This window comes from Gymnodraco acuticeps, unplaced genomic scaffold (assembly GCF_902827175.1).
Source record: "Gymnodraco acuticeps unplaced genomic scaffold, fGymAcu1.1, whole genome shotgun sequence".
Lineage (NCBI taxonomy): Eukaryota > Metazoa > Chordata > Actinopteri > Perciformes > Bathydraconidae > Gymnodraco > Gymnodraco acuticeps.
The window spans coordinates 2,370,869-2,395,822 of NW_022991632.1; the positions used below are offsets into that span (position 1 = coordinate 2,370,869).

General features: G+C 40.3%; 1 protein-coding gene across 3 annotated transcripts in view; it reads left to right on the plus strand.

Moving 5' to 3' along the window:
- Positions 1 to 24,954, plus strand: part of tox2 (TOX high mobility group box family member 2) — an 86,368-nt gene that overhangs the window by 43,937 nt on the left and 17,477 nt on the right. For all 3 annotated transcript variants that reach the window (XM_034198370.1, XM_034198369.1, XM_034198371.1), the window contains exons 3-4: positions 350 to 409; positions 15,808 to 16,080. In XM_034198370.1, coding sequence (XP_034054261.1) covers positions 350 to 409; positions 15,808 to 16,080 — 333 coding nt within the window. The remainder of the gene's footprint in view (positions 1 to 349; positions 410 to 15,807; positions 16,081 to 24,954) is intronic.

The following is a 24,954-nucleotide window of genomic DNA, read 5'->3' on the forward strand; positions in this document are numbered from 1 at the left end:
GTGTTGTTATTATCTCTCTATTGTGCCTTTATGACACCCGAGGAATCACTGCACAGTTAGGTGTGCGCACGCTTACACACAGTCTTTGGCTGTCGGGAAGCCGAGACGAAGAGTGTGAGTTACACAAGCTTTGACAGGGCCTAATTATACGTGTCTCTAATGAACTGTAATTACTGACATCCACCAGAGTATCGAGGTCTATAAGCCGAGGACTCACAGTCATTAGGCTGCTGTGTTACACGGTCTCTGTGTCTCCACTGACTGACTCAAAATCAGTGTTTTCTGTCCCTGTTGTGATTTGTCGGCCTCTGCCTGACTGTTTTACTCAGTTCTCTCTCCCTCTTTTCAGTTTGATGGTGACAACATGTACATGAATGAAAACAGCCACGATTTCCTCCCGCCAAACCAGGTGAGTTAAAATGACCTCTAATGAAATACCTGCTCTTTTCCTCTTTCCCTTTTAGTTCATCTGTTCCCATGATTGTTGCCTGAGCCATTTTCATTTCACCATTGTTCAAGCTTGTTAGGATGGATGACAAATTGTTGTTACTGAAACAACCTCAGAGTTATATGACTGAAAAGCTGAAAGCAAAGGGACTGCAATCTCTCTCACATGTAACAGAAAAAAAACATTCAAAGCATTCTGCACTTTATTAGTAAAGTATTTGTTCAGGATAATACTATGATAACATGTGATATGTGTGTTATCTGTCCCTGTTTGGAATAAACAGAACAATGTATTATAGTCTTAGAACCTAGAGGGTAAATAAACCTAAGTGACCGCAGAAGATTCCTGTTTTCATTGTTTTCATTTGGATAACAATTAATTGTTACCTCAGCAACAGCGGCTCCTCCCGGGTCCACATTTTTCCACAACAAATAAAATATCATGAAAACCAAACACACAGAACAATTAATTGTAAAACATTCAATTAATAACAAATCTCAATGTACTCACACATCCACCTCTAAAGAAAGTTAAAGATGAATTTACTTATTTATGTTTAGGATTTAAAATGTATTTTCAATTGATTCTGAAGTATTTGTTACATTGCCATGGTTGTTTTAGGTTGTGATGTAAACTGTGAAAGTAGTGAAGGTTTTTCTATACAATTAAATATATGTTGTGTCTATTTTACTGAAATTGATCCCAGCATGCATTGGGGAGAGATAATTGAAAAGGGTTGCTAGTCAATCACAGTCATGTCCTTACTATATTAAGTACATTCAGAGGAAACCAGAGAACCAAAACCGGCAAAAACATCCACATTCAAAAGGGAAAGTGCTGGGACCTTTTTTCAGTGTCATCCATTAAGCTAACTGCAATCATACAATTCAAATTCACTTCATTCCAATTATGCAATCATCCTCTGTGCACACAATTTTCACTTTGGTAAAAGCCAAGCAGAAAATGCTGCTTCACTCTGAGTGAATGTTGGCCTCATTGCAAAGGATTTATTAAGTTAGAATAGAGGGGAGTCAGCGCTCTTCTGCAGAACATGGCAGCCATGCCAGATACAGTGTAGCACAGCTGGTTGCCAACAACTGGGAGACCATATGGTTGTGTTTGGACAGGGGGATTTGTGGAGTTTGGGAATAAGCCCATCTGACATAAACAGGGGAGCAGGGAATTTGTCCCTGTCAATTGCAATTATTAGAATCTCCCATAGGCTACAGTAGTTCTGTGTTTCTGTTGCATTCCCTGTTTTTCTTAATTTCTTAATGCGCTGGTTTGTTAAAGTGTGGCTCAAGGCCCAGAGTAAGAGAAGGAGCTGCTTGTGCTGCTGCTTGGTTCTCTATGTTTATTTAGAAAAATCTGACACCAAACATGTCTTTTACAAAGTGATCTCTTCATTAAGATGGTGCTGTAATCTGACAAATTTCTCGTGCTGGTACTTGGCTTTCTGAAAAATCTTAAGAACCACTGCCTTTATCGCCCATTTTGATTCAGCGCATGTACTTTTACTGCAGTGCTGATTGACTGATTACAAGTCGTGCTGATGTGCACAATGTTTTTAGCTGAATTACTGAGGGACAGATAAAACATCGCAAATGTGGCATGGAAGATAGAGAAGAGAAAATGGAGGGAAAGGTGGGGATCAAGGAAGCAAGAGAAATGGAGACTGAGAGAAGAAATAGCGTGAAACACAGTGATGGGATGAGAGACGATTTTGCTTTGCTCTGTGTTATACTTTGTTTACTCAAAGATCCCCTCATATTTGACATGTGCCTTGCTCTATTCTCCGCTTCACCAAGTTTAGCCTCTCCTTCCCTCTGACAGCTTGAATCAGGGAGGGCCTTAGGGGTGGACACACACTGACAACAACACATAGAAATGGAAAAAATAGGAAAAATCACTGATCTGAACATCCCTAGCTGTGACCTAATTCTACAATACAGTACATAATCATTCTAAGTACGTTTTAAGTATGCAGTGTGTTCACACGGAAAAACTCACAACATCGATTAACGTAGAAATGTCAGTATGTCGACTAAAGGTGGTGCAGTTTTGAGTGTGCTGGTGATGCACAATGCTAATACTAATGGTTTACAGTACGCTATAATACGTATTATATACCTTTACTTATAATTGTTGTTTTTGGAGTAAGAACACAAGAAGCTAAAATATAATTTCCTTAATAAATTCCCTTTTATACTTAAAGTATTATAATTGTGTCAGTTGTCGATCAAACTCCATTGGACAATTAAACTTAACAAGATGCAGTTAAATGTTTTTCTAAAAAAAGTATTATTCCTTTTAGTTTTTTGAGATAGTTTTGGATCTTTACCATGAACTGTAGAGTTTCAAATGTTGTCTCGCTTCTCAACTTTCGATGTACACCGTGCATCAACAGCGTACTCATAAAGAAAAGAAGAAAGTGTTTTCATCTTTTTAGTATATATGCTGACAGGTCTGAAAACCTGTCATAATTCAAATTGGTTAAAGTGCATTAAATTATTCAATGCAATCTGCAAAACAATAATAATGCCGTTTAAACAGCTTATGTTCTCTGCAAGTAAGACCTTTTCACTGGATTTAGTGTTTGACTGTCTATGAGTTTATGCTTGTGTTGTTTGTGTTGAGAAAAAAATGGTGAAAGTAACAAAGAAAAAAGACAGCTGCAGGGCAATTCTTTTATTAACTAGTTTTATTCCTGAAGAAATGTGTTGCACAGTATATACTGTACAGTAGCTGTATTATTCTCATTATATTCCGTCTTGGATAAAAACAAATCATACTGCCTAAAGCTCGATTTTCCCTGCTTGCCGCTTTATCATCTTACTTTAGTTTGCTATCTTTCTTTTTCACAATGACTCCGACTCCCCCTCTTCTGCTCGTTTACTTTTTCTCTCTTACCCCGGTTGCATTGAAATGCATTTGGGTCAGCGGTTCCACCTCCAAACTGTGAAAGTGTGTCTCTTAGTGCTCTACTGTCTCTCACTTCCGTTTCTGCATGTAATCGCTCTATTTCATCTGGCTCACATATAAATACCTTTTTTTTCTTTTTTACATAAGGTACATTCATATAGGACAGAAGCAGGGCCCTGTTGAGTAGCTCCGGCCAACTGCTTCATACAGTGAGATGCTTAGATGGGTATGTTCTTGTGATGAGTCACGAGGAAACGGGGTCAGTGTCATTGTCATATCGATGTTCCCATGAGCATCGCAGTCTGACCCTGCTTACTTCTCTGTAGTGTTCCTTCCAGTCTCTCTCGATCCCCCCCAGCAGAGTGACAAAGTGTTACTGATTCAATGACAAGGTCACGGACCCTGGTCTTGGCATCAACAAGCTCTTTGTCTGCCCCTTTGGCCACTGACCATTGTCGTGGCAACAAAGTAGTAAGTAACCACGACGAGAAGCTTGCTCCAGTGTCTTTTCTGAGGTTTGATCTGATCCACGGCACAAAAAGAGACACAAATTCTCCACAGAGGAAAGTGGAGAAGCACCAAGTAGAGAGCCTTTTTTGTTATTATAAAGGTTCTCGTAGACCTGAAGTGGTATTTCTCTTTCTAATACTAAACAGAATAGTGCGGAACGATGCGATCAAAGATAATACACGCAGTGTGGAGATGCCTTCTCATAGCTCCGCAGCAAAGTGAAAGAAACACTATACTTCATCAGCACTTTACCTTGACAATGCTTTGCTTTGATGTCTTTCTCCCTGACTTATGAATTCATTTAGCAGAACTGCTGTTTGAGAGAAATATGTCACAGTAAAAAAAAAGAACACAAGGAGGAAATGGAAGGGGGGGCAGCGGGGAGAAAGAGAGATGGAGAAACTGCACAGGGGAATAATTCGGCTAATGGAGTGACTGTTTGGATATTCAGCAGAAGTAGGAACAGAGATTATGATCTTGCAATTAGCGTAACAAGGTTTTATTGATTGGCTGCCGCTGTAGCGTCTTTGCTGCCAAGACGCTGCATGTGGTTTTAACATGCACAGTGTGTGTGGAGCCCAGCCAGTCACACTAGTCCTGCTACCACTCCAACAGAATCCAGCTCCGTGTTACCGTCGAGCTGTGGCCATTTCCTGAGCGTCAAGGCTGAAATATTATGGATTGCCGAGTTGAAAGGGTCTGTTTGAATGCCTGATGATAAAGTGGACTGCATTTGCATTTTTCCACTCACTTTTAAGTGAATACACTGCCCTCCTTCCTCATTGAGTGAAATGCAGGTATGAAAAGGCAGCTTCTGGTAATGTGTGATTTGAAAGTTTGTCTGCCTGTTTTACATGTTGGAAGTTCAAATTATGTTTTAATGCTACATTTGACGCTATTTCTCGTCTGTTATTCTATTGAAAGTCATTGTTGGCAGGGATTGTAGCGGCCCCTTGGGTGTTGTAATTGTAATTAGGGAGCTGTTTGAGTGCCAACAGCAGATCTGTGAGAAGCAGAGACAGATTGGAGACCGATGGAAAGAGTTTTTTTTATATGGCAGCAAACAGATGTGATTATGATTAGTTTAGAAAACACACTAACATAAGGAACTCACAATGAGGCATGTTGTTTTTTCTTATTATTAAATGTTTTCCAATGTGAGATTTAGTGGTGTAAGAACTCTTGTTAACAGATATGTCTGTCATACGATTTTACTGCCTGAACTTGTTGAAACTCCAGTCTGATGAGTATGATCAAGTCGTTCTCCACAGCTCCCCCGTGTCTCTCATCTATCCCCCATATGTTTCTGATGAACCATTGTAGAACATGATCCCATAGTCTTTTATGTCCAACCTTTGACAAATCTATCACCTCGTCCCTCTATGCTCTGAATTAAAGGCCCATTCCACCTTTCCAGTTTAGATGAGTAATTCTCTTGTTTGGCAGCTGCCCAAAGCCCAGCCAGCCTGTCTGGAACCTCGGCGGAGCGTGATTGGTCAGGTTCAGTCATGTGTGACTGACAGGAAGCCCGCTGATTGGGGGAGACGGTATCTTTGGATCGCTGCACTGATTAAAGCCTTACGGCGACGTTTTGTAAACTCCCGCCGTTTGGGGTCCCCGCACCAGCGCCCTGGCCCTGCTGGTCTGAATTATAGCTCGGCCACATTAGTCTGATTTACAGCTTCCTCCCGCTGTTTAGATTGGAGCGGGGGACCAGAGTGGCAGGCTCCTCCTCCCCCTACACTTCCACCTGCCCCCTTTCAATTGATTCTCCCACTTTGTGCCTCACCCTCTACTCATCTCCCCAATTGTCCCACTCCCTCTCTCTTTTGTACCACCTCGCATGCACTGAAAAAACGGAAACGTTGACTTTAATTAAATGTATTATGTCAACAGATTTCACTGTATACTGTATTAGGTTCAACTTAATAAACCTAATACAGTTTTGTATCATTTTCTAACATTATACACTTAATTAAAGTCAATGTTTCAGTTTTCTCAGTGTGATTCACCTAATTCGAACGTCACATGAATCCACTGCTCTTCTCACCTTTCCCCTCTCTCCCCTACTTGTCTCCTCCATTGTCTTTTCTCCTTTTCTTCCACAGTACAACCTTTCTCCCCACTCTTCCCCTCATCCTCCTTTTTCCAAATTCTCTGAAAACATCCCTTTACTTTTTTCTGCCCAGTACCTCTCCGACCTGCCCCCTCCTCCCCCTTTCCCCCACTCCCCTTCTTTTCTCTCTCTCTCACTCCCTCACTACATCTTTTGTGAAAATGAAAACAAAGAGCAGCCTGCCAAAATATTTCTATAGCTGTTCGCTGACGAAGCAGGGAGCGGAGACAATGCAGAAAGATGTGCAGGCATATTTGTCGCGGCAGCAGAAAGATGGAAAGCTCTCTCCCGATGGCCTTTTTACAGTCATTTGGAAACTCTCCTCACTCACTCATTGCCCCGTTTAAAAGCACTCTGGTTGAAGTTCTCATCTGACATGGCACCACATATAAATGCACAGCTGTATATTTGTGTAAGGCCCTCGCTCTGCCAAGCTGTCCATCCCCCTGTTGCCCCAGGTGATCAGATGAAACTAATGGCAACCTTAATGTGTTTGTGTAGGCCTTTCACTCCATTGGACTGAACGATGACAGACCAAACACTCACTCTTGTGCTAGATCACAGGCCAGAGTATTATAAAATACATGAAATGGCCAGTGTCAGTTTAGCCTTTTCATAACCACATTTTTCAATCTCTTTAAAAATAAAATATAAACAGTTTGCCCTGAACTCGTTTTCCCTTGCGGCTGCAAAATAAAGTGGTGGGTTGTTCGAGAGGAAAATGTTTCACTGAACCAAGATTCATTAGCAAAAATACTCGGTTAATTTTGTATGCAGTATCTTTAAGGTATGAGAAAAAGCCCTAAGCTGACATCGATCCATGTTTGCTTATTTCCTCTTCTGAGAGAAAGTTTAAATGAGGTAATATAATGTTTCTTATTAAACCGGTTAAGCAGCACACAGCAAGTATATTGGTAGAAAGCCTGAGGCAGACACATTTTTTATATCACAGATATATATTTGTGTAATTTGTCTAGCAGTACAACCCAGACCTGGAACAGAAAATGTCCTGGATTATCCTGATGCAGTGACACAAGAGTACGAGTTGAGCCAAGCTAGCTCTATGAGCTAACACCATGCTAACATTCTGATGCGTATACGGTGTAATGTTTAACTAACTCACCATTGTTACTTAGCATACTTACATTTAATAATTGGAAATATGAACAAAACACAAAAGATCCTGATAAGAATGTTTTTGTATTTGGTAATTTGGATAATTATATTCCAGCTAAGGGATCCCTACATGTAATATAATTCATCCTGAGGGAGAAATAAATGTCTGAACCAAAATTCAAGGCAATCCATTCAATAGTTATTATATTCCAGTCTGGAGCAAAGTCTTTGAATGATTTTCCAAAATTGCAATCCCTACAGGCTAGCGTGGCTAAAAATCTACAAAAATGAGCCTGATTAAGCGGTTCCTGTCGGAGTTTTACTCTGAAATCTTAGTCATGGAATCGCTGCGATGCTGGAGGTTCTTTTGTGAAGGGTTAAGTGTGAGTTGCAGCGCCAAGCTCTAGTGTGAGACAGGGAGGTTCATTGACACTGGAGAGCTGTCTCCTCCACTCCCCTCCACTCCCCACCAGCCTCTTATTAACAATGGCACCAAGAGTACGTGGGTCCAGATGTTAGTCTCTCACCAGCTGTGCCAGCCTCCGATACACAGCCTCATTGACTCTGCACCAGGGAGGGGAGACACTTAAGAATACACTAACACCACGCACACACACACACACACACACACACACACACACACACACACACACACACACACACACACACACACACACACACACACACACACACACACACACACACACACACACACCACACACACACACACACACACACACACACACACACACACACACACACACACACACACACACGCACACACACACACACATACCATGTATACATCACTTCAGGGGACATTACATTGACTTACATGCATTTCCTGGAGACTTATCCTAACCTTAACCATAACCAACACATGCCTAACCCTAACCCTTAACCTTACCCTAAACCTAACCAAGTCTTCACCCTAAAATGAATGATTCCCCTCATGGGGACCTCCAATTTGTCCCCATAAGGGAGGCGAGTCCCCACACGTGACTGTGTAAACAGATTTAGGTCCCCACAAGTATAGTAATGCTAGGCCACACACACACACACACACACACACACACACACACACACACACACACACACACACACACACACACACACACACACACACACACACACAGAACAGGAAGATTCTGAAAGTACGTTTTAGTTTTTAAGAAATATACTGCATACCTACAAAATGATCACAAAGGATTCAAAAGCTATTACATTCAGTTCTGTGCAAGAAGAACTGCACACACACATTTGTCAGTCAGATTCAACGACACACAAACAGGCACACAAACGCTCACACACTCCCACCAGCCCAATGCACTTTACACCCCCCCCCCTTCTCCTGGTGTATGGCAGAGTTATTTGTGGGTGACAGGATCCTAACAATTCTCAGAATAATGCACGTTTGTTTGGATGACTGCGCCATCAGCGCTCCTTTTGTTATTTTCAACATTGTTAGAGTCAGTCGGTACTGATCCACCAACCCTTTATTGTGCTGTTTTTTGTCCATTTACTTGCTCTTATAACAATAATTAGTTTTGTCATTCAGACACAGTAACACCATTGTCCACATGCTAATAATGATTTTGACAGTGAGCGTAGAAAAGTAGATAACTGAAGAGTCATTTAAAATGATAAAAAAAACAGTAGACTAGCTGTTGTTTTGTTGGCCTTTTTGAGTCTCTGGGCAGCTTCTGTTTGCTCATAACTTGGCAGTAGCAGTGGCTGTTGTCAAGCAGAGAGTGGTGTGACAAGTTAAAAAGGCTTCCCTTTCCAGGAGACATGGCTTCTCCAAACAGGAAGAGACAGAGGACTCTAGAAAAAACAGTGTATGTCTGCCGATGTAACCTGTAATCCTAGACTCACCCTGTCATGCAATAAGTTTGATTGCGGTTCTCATTTGAAATGTTGGATTCATATCTTTCCCCTTCCCCCTTATTTTCTGCTCATTCCTTTCAATTTTTTCTACGCTCCTCTCCCCTCTTTCCCCACTCTTCTCCTGTCACCCATAGCAGTATCAACATCGGAATCACAATCACTGGAGATGACGATTGGGAAACCCGAGCAATCGTGTGCACCCATGGTTTGTTTTCTGACCGCATTAGTGGAGATTACAGTTGAATTTTCACTGAAACTGTGCAGCATCTGCATATGTTTACAACCGCAAGGTCCTAAACTGTGCACATGATGCAAACAATTAGGGGAATATATTAATATAAGATTATTTATTTTTAAAAACCCGGTTTTTACTCCTCATCAGAATAATAATATTCTATTAATGACTTTTATATTCTATTATGTTCTGTTCTGTTCTATTATATTACAGCCCATTCTATTACATTCGATAGTCATTGGGGAGCTATTTAAATGTTGTTTGTGTTCCAGTTGAATGTTCAGCAATAATGATGTGGTTGTTGTTGCTGACAGCACTCTATTCGTCCCCTTTTTGTTATTAGACAGTGAGGAGGAAAAAGAGCAAGTGAAAAACAAAAGAGAGGAGGCTCAGTGACACATTTTCAAATTGATAAAGAGAGGAAGGGAAAAGCAACATATGAGGGCGCAGAAAACAACTAATGTCTGGGCACTCACATCCGTTTGTGGAGTAAAAGGAAAGCGTGCGAGAGACGGACAGAGAGAGGTACAAGGGGGGTTGTGTTTATTATTTGATAAAGCCCCTCTTATAACCTCAGCATGTTGTGTGATAGCTCTGGCTCTCCTTCAACTCCGCGGTGTGCCACTTCAAATTAGTCGCTTGTGGAGAGGGCCTGCCCCGTCTTTGCAGAATGCATTAGTACGCCACTCGGAGCCTCATACAGCCTAGGGTTAAACACAAATTATATCATTTCTGTCATCCAATCAAATCACACTGACCCCTTGACCTGCCAGATGAGTCAAATGCATAATGAAATATGACATGGCACAAAAGCTCTGATTCTAATCTGCTCTGACACGCGATCAGATGAGGATGACCTCCTGACCTTGACTGACAAGTGAGACGAGCACTGGGAACCGGATACACGAGGGAGAAGAAGGGAAGGAAACATAAAAGAAAAGAGGAATATATAAGCAATTAGGAAGGCTGGTTTTAGTCAATGGGGGTTAGTTAGTAATCAACTCAGTATCTTGGGTGAAAGGGGCCATCTGCATCTGTGGACTTTAGATAGTTGTAAATATTCTCACAATTTCCCCCATATATTCCCTTCCATAATGATAAAAAAGAAACCTTTTTATTAGACGGCAGCATTTCTTCTCACTTAGCTGTTGCCAGGGCTGAAGAAATAGTAGCTGGATTTTATTTCCTAGAAAGAGCTTGACTTTGACATTATTTTTCTCCCAGTCTCACCCCTCGCTGCCTCACAATCTCTCTCTCTCCCTCCCACCTTCTTCTTTTCCCACCCTCCTGTCCTATTCATTCACCCAACAGAAACCAAGTTCGCATTGGTTTAGCATCCACATCCCCACAGCCCCTTTCATGGTTTCCAAACAGAAACATAGTGACAGATAAATAATGCAGCCTGGCTGTTTTAGAGAGAGATGAGATGACAGGGTGATGGGCAGGCGGGCGGGGGGTTGATTGGGGTCCGGGGGATGTGGAGCAGGGACCAGAACTGTTTGGGCTCCGTGAGGGACAGAGCAGGCTGGGGTAGGGCCAGCAGAGAGAGGAAGAGGAGACTGGAGGTGTAGGGTGGCTGTAACTGGATCCGTGGCCCTCTCCCCCCCCCCCCCCCCCCCCCTCTATTTGGGCTCTGCTAGAGAAGGCTTTGTGGTGTGTTGATACCCCCTGACATGATATTGTAGCAGAAGAACAGCTATGGCTTTAATTAAGCCTGAGTTGACTGAGAGAGATGGAGGGATAAAGAGAGGGAGGAAGAGGAAAGGGAAAAAGAGAAGGAGGAGTATCAGAAAACAAACAACCCAATAAACAGAAATAGCAGATCAGGTCATGCGGTTCAGATTAAACGTCTCAAAGTAATTGATCTTTGTAGTCTGACAACAGTATTTGCCTCTGCTGTGCGACATTAAAACAAGAGCTCTGTGTACACCAGTAAACAGGATCATTCATAAATATACAGTATAATCTTCCTCTGGGAGAGCAATGGCAGAGCGAATGAAAATAGATGATGCTTTCAAATTTCTCCCAAAGATAAATCCACCGTTTTCCTTGCAAACCGGACTGCGTGGAAAGGAGAGATAACGGGGCCTGACTTTGTCTCTGTGTGCAGACTGCTGCACGGCGAATACGGGAAGGTGGTGGAACAAAGTGTCGGTGGTGATGGAAGTGGTAGTGTGTGGGGGATTTTAAGCATAAATCACCACTGTGACAAAGCTCTCCAATAGGCAGATAAGTGCACATTAGTGGTAAGGCAGATCTGTCATCGCCTGTCTCCGAGCCGTCGGTCCCGCCCTCTCTCCCCGAAACAAACGCTGACTTGAGAGGACTCCAAACTCTGTGTGGCAGCATGTGGCATGCATAAGCACATATGTTCTTACTGTGGGACTTCATTTGAAGCTTAATTATTTTTAAGAGGAAGTGTTCAGGGTATGTGGCCCACATGTTTTAATTATGGCGCTCCTTTTGATGTTTAATAAACAGGCACGCGATGTGACTAGGGCTGCAACTAATGATTGTTTTATTATATATTAATCTTCTTGCAATCTTCTTGATTTTTCATTAACAAGTTAATTTGTTGAATGTCAAAAAATAAGAAAAAATACTAATTGATGTTTTAAAATATCTTATTTTGTTTGACACACATTACAAATAATATTTCCTTGCAATGATATGAAACACAGAACATCAGAACATGTCTTTTAAAAAGGCTTGAACATGCTTAATCAACTATAAAACTGTTCCATATACAACATTTCCCCTTGATCATGTAATGTAACAGCATACAGATCTTTGATTGTACATAATAATTAGAATTGACAGTGAACATTTTTCAGAATGAATATACAATGTTATATTAATTTGATTATGTCCCAGATCTAGATTCCTACAGGCATTGCAACAATAATGTAATAAGAAGAAAAATGTACAGATAATGAGCCATTAGCCACAGTCAATATCATCTCCAGAAGGTCTTGAATACTCAGACAGTGTTACAGAGATCTGTGCCAAATAAAAGACAAGCTGGAAAGCTTCCCAATCAATGTTATTTTCTCTCTCAGTCCCAGACCAACTGTCTGTTCATCTGTTTCTCTCAAATGAAAGGTGTGCTGCTATGTAACACTTACAGTCGAGAGATCTGTCTCTTAATTAAAATGTTACAGATTGTGTTTCGCTCACTGTGCAGACGGAGCATACTGTGTATTGGAAATAACGCTCCCTGTAGTGTGTGGTATTGATCAGACGAGGAAAATAGAGGATGTTTCAGTGGGAAAATAGAATCTGTGTAATGCAGCTTTTGGTAGGAATGTGGTCCTGGCTATTAAAAGTAAACCCATGACGAGTACCTCATAGGTGGAAAAAAAAGAAAAAGCTTTTGTTTGAATAGCCAATTCCATACTAGGACACACGCTGGTCTGCACGATCCATCAAATACATTGCCTTTGTTTGGATTTTACTTTTAAAGGAGAAAAGAGTATACATTAGCCAGAGTGTACACGTGGTTCTGTACATGCAAGCTTATTCTCAATAGAGGCATATGAATAATTTATCTTGCCACAATCCAACTGGGAACGTCCTTGGTATTTACATTGTTATCATCAAGGGCACTGGATGAGCCCTCACAACAATCTAACACATGACACATCCTTAGTCCACGTCCCTTTGCAAAATCACAAGCAAAACAAATGGGGGCTGGAAAATGTTTCTGTGGCGTGGATATATATTTATATACACTGAGGAAACAAAAGGTTGATGAACATGCTAGATGATGACTAAGTGCGGCGGCGGCGGCCTTATGATTACACAGTAGTCACCCTCAGTGGTAGTGAAGCACGGTGAAATACGACAGCCATGCAAAGGCTCCGAGGGACACGCACAGGGACTCACTTTACACAATGGCTCCAATGTTTACAGCGGACAATTTAGTTTCCTTCCAACAATTATGAGGGAAATTGAATCTCAGGAAATGCTCGTTTTCTTGTCCATTAGACCAAACAATAACACCTTCACCAGAGGTTTACAAAAACATCTGTCTTCAAAGGACGGTCCAGAAAATTAATATCAACTGGCTTGCAGGCTATTTCAGGACAAAGTAAATCAAGTTGAGGCCATCTTTTTCATTTGGTGTAACATGTAGGAAGATGAAAGTACGCTTTAAACGCTGAGTCTGTGTCTACATTCTTGCTTTACGATAAACATTGCTAACCCTTTTTTGTGGTCAAATTAAATATGGGTATTTTAGTGTCATAGGTATTGTAACTTAATGAAATTCTTCTCATCTGGCTTTGTGTTTACTGCCTTACATTTCAGGCGTTCATTTAAGAGACATTTAATGCATTTGAATCCTGCTGAAAGCTATTGTTAAAAATAAGAATGTTGTTTACTATGTACTTAAAGGCACCAAATGGGAGAAAAAGGCTTGCCCAGGCACCAAATACAACAACAGAACGATTGGAAGACTATTATTTCAAAATGAACACCAACATTAGACAGCAACAAATTCCACAGTAAATATTTTCCTGACTCTGAAAAGATTTGTTTTCAATTAAACAGACCTATTTTTATTCCAAGCAGCTGGAAATGCTAATTTATCCTTTGCACTGTAATCTTTTGGGTTGTATATCTTAGCAAAGCTGTATTTATATGCTGACAACATTACAAAATGAGCATTTCACTCACCTTTATAGTAAAACAGGGTTAAGAGAAGCAAGAAAAAATGGGCTTTGTATCCTCTCTCCTTTCTTCCATCTCCCCCATGCCCCTTATTTTCTAAAAGTATCTGTTTGAGAGATAAATGACCACTCTGCTGCCGAGGATGACAGCCTACACAAAGATGATATTGAATTTATTTCAGAAATGTTGCAGAACTGACTGTTTGATGTATACTGCTAGACATGAATCATAAAAATTCTATTAAAAAACCCTTGAATGGCTGACACTAGAATATTATTTGTGATGATTAATTTGACTCAGTCATTACAATGGGAGTCAAGTTGGATCGTCTCAGACAAAATTGCTTTTCATTCCCCGTTGAATTTCCCTGCTATTTTTCTTTTCTTCTTGCTCTGAGCAGAACTCTGATCTGATTGGGCTTACTGTGTTAGTGCGACAGCACACAAATACAGAGGCTGTTGGTCTTTTTTATTACTGATCGCTGAGCATCCAGCTTTTGTACCAAAATGAGACATTCAACATTTGAAACAAAATTACACCTGTTCCAACAAAATGACAGATCAGAATTGAAACAGTTTACAAAGCTATTTGTTGAAGGCAGGAAACTGAATGAATTGGTAAACAAGATGCTAGCAAATTAATGATTCTTAAAGTGATACTGACACCACTCGTAAATGTTGTAAATATGACTTTATATAGTAGATTTTTAAAGAATCAACTGTAGACCACAGAACTGGATGTTTTTACCAATATAGTAATCAGTATTTCCAAGCATAAATACGTTTTGCATTTATTTTGGATCGACAATGTCTCACACAATTAGATGGTAGTTAGCACAGCTGTCAGTTAGGGTTACTCTGCCAAATATTTGATATCCTTGAGTCCTCAGCAAGAAATTGAGAACCACGGGGTGTCAGTATTCAATTCAACCTTTTTTTCCTTCTATCTTACACTCTTTAAGCGACACAACACGTCCTGATATATGAAAAATAATGGATGAGGGAAACGCAAACACAACAACAAAGAGCTGTCATATTTTCTATACTGACACCACAAAGTGTACCATTTCCACTTTAGCACGGATTTAACAGTTATTAACGTTTTCTGTTTGTTGTTAGCTGAACATCAGTTTTTAACAATAACTGGCTATGTGGCACAAAGCTGCACTCGGCTACTGTTACTATGGTTACCTGTAGTTTAATCTAAGCAATAGTTAACATCAAGGTGACTGTATGTAAAAAATATATATACATGCAGGGAAGGCGGAGAACATTTCCTTTGCTACATCCGTACAATTAAGGTTAGCTTAACTGTTAGCAAGTAGGTATGGTCACGTGTACTGTTACTATGGATACTGGAACTGCACTAAAGCACTGTCAATTCCCGTTATTAAAAAAGAAACAATGTTTGTGTATTTTGAATGACCACATCACTGATACATATGAAGCTAAGCTGCTATTGCTCTGAGAACAACTCTCCATAGCTGTCACATTGTTTGAACATTGATTTAAACTGCTAAATATATTAATTTTTTATGAAATGTTTCTTAACAAAATGCACTTTAAGAGTTGTAATTGCCTTTTATCCTTACGTCTCACGTACGCTCACGTATCTTTGACTGCTTATCGGAACACTTGATATATTTTGTAATGCAATACTCATGTTTTGTGGTACTGACGATGCAAAATGGGATAGTTGTATACACATTTAAGCCTTGGATTTGCTCCTCTTACATGGCCTATATATTCAGGAAATTGACTTTACACCTTATCTTTTAACTTTATCCAACTTTATGACTACATCTGCGACCCATAGGAAAAAAATAGTTATTAATTAGCGTTAGTGTTGCCTACAGATGTCCATTACTTCCTTTTTCTCATGTTGTTCTCTTCGTGTCCTCAGAGCTACACAGGTCAGAGTGGCGGCGGCGGGGGAGGAGGAGGAGGTGGCGGTTCGGGCAGTGGAAATGGGGACGAGGACTACGAGATCCCCCCCATCACTCCTCCAAACCACCCCGAGCCCTCTCTTCTTCACCTGATGGAGCACGACTCTACAGGCTACCTCTGCCACTCGCTGCAACACAATGGGCTCATCAACCCGTACTCCTACCCAGAACTCATGATGTCCAACATGCTGGCCCAGGACAGTCACCTCGTCTCCAGCCAAATGCCCTCGGTGAGTAGAACAGCGTGGATTAAACCATTCCACCACGGCCATGTAGCATCAGAAAACTGTGGTCCAATTAAAAAAGGGATGTTTAAGGTGACTGAGAATATCTTCAGTAATGGTCACACATGTTTTGGACGATTTAATAATAGTAAAAAGTTATTTAATGCCTCAGTGGAAAGAGGTTTTTCTTATACTAAACCATTTGAACTCTGCTGGATTTTACCAAAACTGTACATTTGGAAAAGTGCATTTATGTATCTGAGATAACCATGGCAATCTATTAACCCTCACATGTACACACAACACACACACACACACACACACACACACACACACACACAACACACACACACACACACACACACACACACACACACACACACACACACACACACACACACACACACACACACACAACACACACACACACACACACACACACACACACACACACATGATCGTGCACAAGAGAGTGACCAAATTTGACTTTTAAAATGATTTTAAAAGCTTTTGGATATTGCAAGACATCCAAAACAGCCATTTGAAAGAGTTCTCTAATATGAAACGTATTACAACCCTATAAGGTAAATGTAATTTTCAAGACATGAAAAAGGAGGCTAAGTGGGGGAACTGAATGATTGTTCAGCGGTTGGCATGTCAGCTCTGATGCATGGAGAAAGGGATTGTGGGTAAATCCATCAGCATCATATCTACCTCGACAGCATGCATCGGTCAATCTGTCAAGCCTTCAAACATGAATACGCTCTGATTACTCCCTCAGCTCCACACAGAACTGCTCCTCCACAAATTAGCATCTCCAAACCGTAATTGGACTGCAGGAAGTAGAGCAGGTTTTTATCACAACAAATGATATATGTAAAGCTTATGCATGAAGCATTATGTATGGCTGCAATAATCAAGGATTTCCATTTAGCAGTCTCTCATATAGGATACATGTCTAAATGAGGTGGGTAATCTTTTTGGAAAATATACATTTGTGGTTCACTGGATAACTTTAATGTTTAGGTTCTGTATGCAATTAAATTCCTTTGTTTTAAAATATGGACATGTGTGAATGCATATTTATTCCAGCATTGAGAAAATAGATAAAAGAAAGAGGACATGGTCAACAAATTTATATATGCAAAGATATTTGTGTTCAGGGTGAGATTAAAGGTGGGAATATTATACCTTTATAACTCACTTTGTATTTACTATGGTATCAAACAGAGATACAGAAATAGCTACACCCGACTGCTGTGTCTCTTTGGTAATTGAATGCATTGTGTGCACGTAATAATGATTTTTTATATTGCTCTTTTTCTGTCTGAGGCATCTTCATTATTATTCAGACACATGCTTTGTGTATGTAAATGAAAATCAAAAATAATCTGTTATATACAGTTAAAATGATATACATTCAGGTGAATATTATGATCATCATAAACAGAGGGAACACGATTAAACAACTGTCAGCATAAAGCCAAAATACAACTCCATAAATATCTGATATATAAGCATACTATACTGTATATTATATATAATGGTGGAATATTCCCCCTAGGTATTGGATTCATGGTTCATTTATCTTCATATTCATTTCACATGTTGGTCATGACCTTTACTGTGGAGACAGTGGTTGATTGGCCAGTCTTTCGCTCGGCAGTCAGGATATTTTTTACAGCTGCTGGGCCCCACTCTGTGGTTTTAATAGACGGAGTATATCAGGTTGTGCGGTAAAAATGCATGAGTTCTTAAATGTTTGAAATGAAACACAATGAACATTGAATCAAAACAAATGTGCCATTCTGATAACCATGCATTTAAACGATGCTTTATGTTTGAAGCTGGAGACACACAAATATGGGCAACACATTTTGTGAATGGAAAATGAAGTTCACATTGGGGGTAATTTTGAGAAGTAAATATATCAAGAGAAAGCCAAAAGGAAATGACAGCATTTAACCAGTACAAATGTTATAACCCCCCAAACCTTGATATTGTTATATGGCTCTGAGGTGAAGCTCCTTGAACATATAGGAGACATTTTTAGGGCTATGCTTCAACTTCACTGCAAAAGGCAGCATATAAAGTGAATTCAGACATTTCTAAGTCAAATAGGCTGCCTGGCGAAACTACCAAACCGTAGCAGAGGTTCATTTGTGCTGAGAACGGAGTGTCTATTAAAGTGGAGCCTCACCTTGACACAGTCTGTTGAGCAGAGTAATTAAGCAAACTCTGCAGTTCAAACATGAGATTCTATCAAAATGAATACCTCACTTGACATGGATAGATAAATTACGAGGGGTTAATCCAAATTGTAGTCGGTTACCACTGCTAAAAAATGGTACTTTAGTGCTATATGTAGATAAAAAGGGATTTTGCTGCTGTTGTGTTTGGTGTGTGTCCAAGTGTGTGTTTCTGTGTCCTCACTATAAACAATATCTCTGCTGTTGAAATGGATCCACTACATCTGGAGGTCAGGCCTTATATTCAATCTTGAGCGCATTGAAAAAAAAATCCATTAGGGTTCATCTTTCCTGCATCAGCCATTCTATTGTGGTGCTGCAGTGAGATCTGTTTTCATCAGGCAGATTCAATACGTGAGCTGGGCAATGAAAAGAGTGCAATAGAGTTGGTTGAAGAGAGGAGGGGTGAGGATCGAGAGAGAGAGAGAGGGGGGGGATTTGTGGGGAGGAAAGCAAGAAGAAATTGCAAAGAGGAAAGAGGTAACTCTTATTTAAAATGAGCATATACCTCCAGTTTTCTGTACCTCCTGGATTTCATTATTAGATATTTTAGAGATAATTCGTTTGAGTGAAATAAGGTTATTCTATCTCAACAAAAGGCTGAGAGCTTCTGCTTTCGAAATGCATGCCTACGTGATTCAAGTATGAGGACGTTTGAAAAACTCCATTGCAGGTGCAACAATATAAACATAAAATAAATAGGGCGATTATATAACAAAGAGGATTTAGAGTAGAGCAGCATAACAGCAGCAGTTGATCATAGTCAGGGTGCGCCGAGACAGAATAGATAGTGTGTGTTTTGCGTGTGGTGTTGTGGGACTAAATGGTGTTAGATGTAGATCTATAGGCGGGTACAATGGTGGATTGTGGGTGTGGATGCTCCGGACCAAGGAAAACTACCATGTTTTCACCATAGGTTTTCACTCAGATGCAAAATAAAGACTAGACAAACTTAAAACAATAATATTATGGTAATTCTATATTATCTTCTTATCCATGGGACACATGAAAAGACCAAAACCGTCTCACATGTTTTGACATTCATCTTCCCTCTGACCCTACAAACTGGTCACAAATATATGTTCTTAAATATCTCTAAAATGGCTGTCGACTACACTGGAATTTGTTGAGGACTGTTTTCAGCTGCGGACTACTACATATTTGCTTTGCTAGTGACCATGTATTAGCAGGATGGTAAATGTAGACTTGACACTAAACATGTCCATGGTAAAGAAGTTAAATGTATGTGTTTAAATTGTTTGGCTAAGATCTGAATCAAGAGGTCAACTAGTCCCAAAAAGTCACTGGTTCCAACTTCCTAATAGAATATTTTACTTTTCTTAGTCCACTTTTATAGTAAATTCATTATCTTTGGGTTGTTGGTTGTTTTTTTGGGCCATGGGATTTGTTAACATATTGAATATTGCCAGTCTAATCCTGAAAAGGTAGTTGAAAAATCACTAAAAGGAACAGCAGGATGGATAGATAGAAGCACATTTCCCCACCAAACCAGGTGGTAACATCTTCAAAACCTGAAAGACATAATTGACTCTACTCTCCTAATTTTGTGAAGAGGACATTTTCAATTCATAAGGTTTTTCTTTCGTTTTTTCTGATGCTTATTGTGTTGCAGTCCGAAGCCCCTCCTGGCCAAACCTGATATCTTTCAGAGAGCTCTTTTCTCTGATGCTCTGATGCACTTGGCAGGACCTCCCTCCCACTCTCACTCTGCCTCTGTCTGTTAATGCCCCCACTGTCATAGCATCTACAAGTTCCAAAACACATTAGACATTTAATAGCCATGCTCAGGTTGCATTGATCTTATCAATAGAGCCCAGAAAGATACACATCTCTGCTGCTGCTGGTGAATAATTGCTAGACTCACAAGTGAAATGGCCTTGTTGTTGTGTCTGTACTTACACCTAAACCTGCCTAAAGCCAATCTAGTTTTGTATTAGTCTCACACCTGTGCTGTGACAAATACATCTACAATCTATTTGAAAAGAGAGGCTACACATTCAATTATGGTATATTTAAGACGCTCCTGTAATTCATATGACTTGTGCCTGCGACTGGAATCAATTATCTTTGATTACGTTTTTCTCATGTTCCTCAATGATGCATGCAATATTAGCCATCATCAAACTGGCTCAAGTGTGATGGTTTGAATATGTAACAGATGATGAATGTATATTCAGACAGGGGATGTTATGTGAAATGGTTAGCAGAAAGAGCTACTGTATACTGTATGCAGCCTCAGCACCATCAAATTCCCAGGTATTATCTAATTTGTTATTTTCCGGAATACAAGACGTGAATCCGCCTGAATAAGGGTCAGCTCATTTGTAATGACGGTGGTCTGCCAGCTGTATTCATATTCAAATTCATACTCTTAATTTCTTTTGTTAGAAACATTTAAATGTAGGAAATTCCTCCCAGGCTCTTTATATTCAGTTGTTCGGGTTAATTATCAAGTGTTAATCCCGCACTGATTGTCATGTTAAGTCGGTGGATTCCTGTGTTTTCTTTCTTTTCTTTATTTTTTTCTAGCGAGGCATTAAGTGAACCTGGCAGGTGCTCGCTCTCCAAGCCTGCGTGAATGAAATATGAGCTGCAATGTCAACTGAACTTGTCACAGACAAGCCGGGATGAATTAATGATAAGAGAGCAGAGGTGTGTTTTAATGTGTTCTCTCTCTGATGGAGGGTCTCAGCAAACGTATTATCGCATACTGTACACCTGCTGGTTTTTGTATAAACATGGAACGGAGAAAAAAGGTGGATTAGCGATAAGGTGATGCATGTATAGAGAAAATCTCGGACTGCTAATTCTAAGTCTGAAGAAAATGAATAGTCCTGTGCGTCACCTGGACTGTTATCAAGTGACTTTTCAGAAGTAGTGTAATTAAATGTGTTTAGACTTTTCCAATATGGACTTTAAATGTGTCTTACCTTAGCCTTTAAAGACGTTCTTCTCTTTGAGGCTTTGCCTTATTCTATACTTTCATTCGGTTGAAGAAAACCTATTTCTCCTTTGAAAGACCTTCATTTTCAGTCATTTTCTTAAAGGGATTAGAGCGGCTCCGGAAAATGATGGAATGTCTGTCGCTTTCCACCACAGTTCAACAAGCGCGGTGATAGACTTGTATTAGTTATTCCAATGTTGATTCAGGCATAGATGATTCAGAATGATCAATGCCTCTGGCTGAACAAAAAAATAACGCTTGCTTGTTTGATGGCCTCTTGATATCTGCAGGAAAAATGGGGCTGTTCTTTAAACTGCTTTTCCCCTTTTCTCCACTTTTTTTGTGATTATTTATTTTCAAATTGTCCCTTAGGCTAATGTTCCATTTGGCATTTCACACCTCCCTCTCCCATAAATGAAACATCACAGCCATAAATCACTGGACAAACAGAGACTTGTGCAAACCCTGAAAGGTTCAGAGATTTATGTAACACATTCATGTTTTCCACTTCCTCATTTTAGTACTCCACTGGTAAAGCCTAGCTAATAAAAGGTCCTATTAATATTTCCTGTTGCTTAGCAACGGCAGGCAGCAAGTAATAGCATTCTGTGAAAAATAGATGACCGATAAGGAAAAATGCAATTCTTTTCTCATCTCCTGGGAGAAAGTGCCTTATTTCTCTGGCAATGTGATATGAAACTGTAGTTGTATATTAAGAAATATCTTAAAAGAAATATAGGTTATTTTCCAATTTCATTATTTTGGGGGGATTTGTATCCAGGCTGGAACGGCAGCTCATCTATATTCTCCACCCTGATAAAGTCAATTAACCTATCGGATTAAGCTAATCATAGGATAAGGTGCCGACTTAATTTCATTCTTTTTAATCAGATATTCTAAAGAGATGGTGTTAAATAACACACACCAAACTTTAAAAGGATCAGTGCTGTGCGACAAATTGCATTTCGTGTATATTGCAGGTTTAATTTAAACTTGTTTTGTACAAACAGAGGTCAGCCACATTATGGTGTGCTATGCAGAATCCCTTCTAATAACACTGCCTATCAGCGTGATCACAGGTAATGGAAGAGGATCTCCACAGTGACAATTTTCCATTTAGATAATTCATCACGTCGTATTTCAAAAACAGGCAAATAAAAGATGTGTTATCGCACACATGTTGTTGTCAGCGTCCTCCTCCATAGTGTAGATGTGAACAGTGGCATTCAAGCAGAGAACTGAGGCTAAAGAAACAAAGGCAGATTCAGCTGCAGCAGATAGCCAGTGTTATGAAGCAGATACATAGATAAGGGATTTCATATTACACTTAGCCACGGGCCCCTGCTGAGATTTATCATGCCATGAAATCGTGTCCATATTGCACTGTGCCCTATCTCAACCATCCATCAGCTCATTCTGCGTTCACCACCAGGAATAATCTGCCCTGGTGGCGGCGGAGAGTCGTCCCGTGTCATCTCACTCTTGGATGTCTCGCCTGCTGTGCCACCAGCCAGTGGACGACAATGGCTCGAGCCCGGTGATTAAAGCACTTTGTGTATTCATGTTACACAGTTCATATGCACTGTGTTACTGTAATGCAGCATTAAGAGGCAAGAAGCTACAGGCAGGATTCACAGGTGGCACTTAGCCTTAATGGTTTCAAGTAGGAGAAAAATGTTTCTAGGAATGATAAGATGATTGTCACAGTTTACATTTCATATCAGAATAAAAGGGAAAGGTGAGCCAAAAACCATACCAATGACACAAAATAGGCTTTAGTATATCTTAGATGTGTCTAGATAGAGCACTGTGTCTACAGAGCCCCTCCTCCAACACACACGAACGCGCACATGACCAATGAGGGCACGAGATAAGTTTGTGCACAGATGGAAGGCTGACAGGCAGGTAGGCCATCCAGTTACTTTAGCCGGGCTGGCTCAAATGATTGGTCGTGCTTTTTACAGTACCACGGCTTCCACAGATAAAAAAATTGTATGTATTTATTGTCAAAGCATTTAATATATTCATTGCTATCGGGATGTTAAGAGAATTCCATGCAATATAACAAAAAGTGTTTCTGAAATAAATGACATACCCCACCTTTAAGAGTAGAAAAATATATTGTTTTTAGTTTGGTTTTTACTCACTTATAGGTGCTCCTAGTAACTCATTTGGTTTTCTTTCTATTATTTTACAAAAACTATTTTCTGAGTTGTCTTGGTAACAATAAAAAACTTGACCATGAACCTAAGTGATCAGTGAAGTAAAAACACCTCATGATGTGATGCAGTGAACCGTGTGATCCCATGTTCCATAACAATTGCAATGAGTTAATTTATTTAGTAATCCGCTGCAGCATTTGTGATAATTCAAAGCTGCAGAATAAGGTGAGGATGGCTTCTGTCAGAAAGGTGTGAAATTTCTCCGAGAGGATTTGACACACATGAAAATCACATTTCCATGACCTGCACTCACTTGTGTGGCGCACACAGTACTGTATGCACCTACTTTTCATTTGTGTGCTCTTTCTTGTTTTTGTGTTCATTATTTCTGCATCTACATTCTTTCTTTTTTGTTGTTCCAGCGTGCACAAACACACACACACACACACACACACACACACACACACACACACACGCATGCTCACATACACAAAGTGTGTTTGACACGGCAGTCAGGAGTCTCATTAGTGGGAGCAGAGGAGCCCTGCCGTCTGCTGTCAGGAGTGTGTGTCCCTACCGCTCCTCACAACCGTCTCCTACATGTCATGTCAGGCTCTGATTCTCTGACGCCGTGCTTTGTGAGGTGAGCTCGGAGACACGCCCGGGCTGAGAGGGAGCGACACGGGGGGAGAAAGAGACACTGAGAGAGAACAAGAGAGAGAGGGAGAGAAGAAAAAAGACCGGGTAACAAGAGAGATAACTGGTAGGGGGGGGGAATAAAAGCAAAGGAGGTTCTGACATTAGCAGTAATGAGGAACATGGAGGATGGTGCCGAGGGGGACATCATGACATTACTATCTGCAAATCAACCACTGCCTTGTTGCTGCCACACATTCTCTCTGAGAGGCGTTCAGGGGGGTACAGTACTGTTCAAACCAGCAGTCAATCATAATGGGACGTCTGCCTCTTTGTGCTAACGCTCCAAGCTGGATTGTGTAATAAAAATAATAATGGTGTTTCAAAACAATTAATAATAAAAGATAGCATAGTGATTAAGTGCTTGACACAAAAAGAAAAAGAAAACACAAATGGTTGCAAAGTAAAACATCTTAAAAGTTGTACCATTTGCTGGTCTACACTTTTTTTTAATTGAGCATATCTCTGTGGCACAACTTAAAAAGTCATTCCTAGGTGTTTTATGAAAATACTAATACCAAACGCGTTGGCTAAGACTCTGTTTGGCAAAGTCCATTTCAACAGTGCGGCTACTCAAAACGTTCTTTGTAAATAGCTTGTTCTCCCTTTTCAAGTACAAATAATGATGTCCTTACGCTGTTGGTTTGTGAGGTATTGCTGTTCCCCTGCCAGATGAATTACTTGATCACAGTTCAGCACAGGAGGTGCAAGAGCAACTATTTCACATTTTTCCTTTTGACTAACATGTAATTGGAACGATTAAAAGTGACCTTGTTCCTTGTTTTGGTAACACCGAGGGACTGCCAAG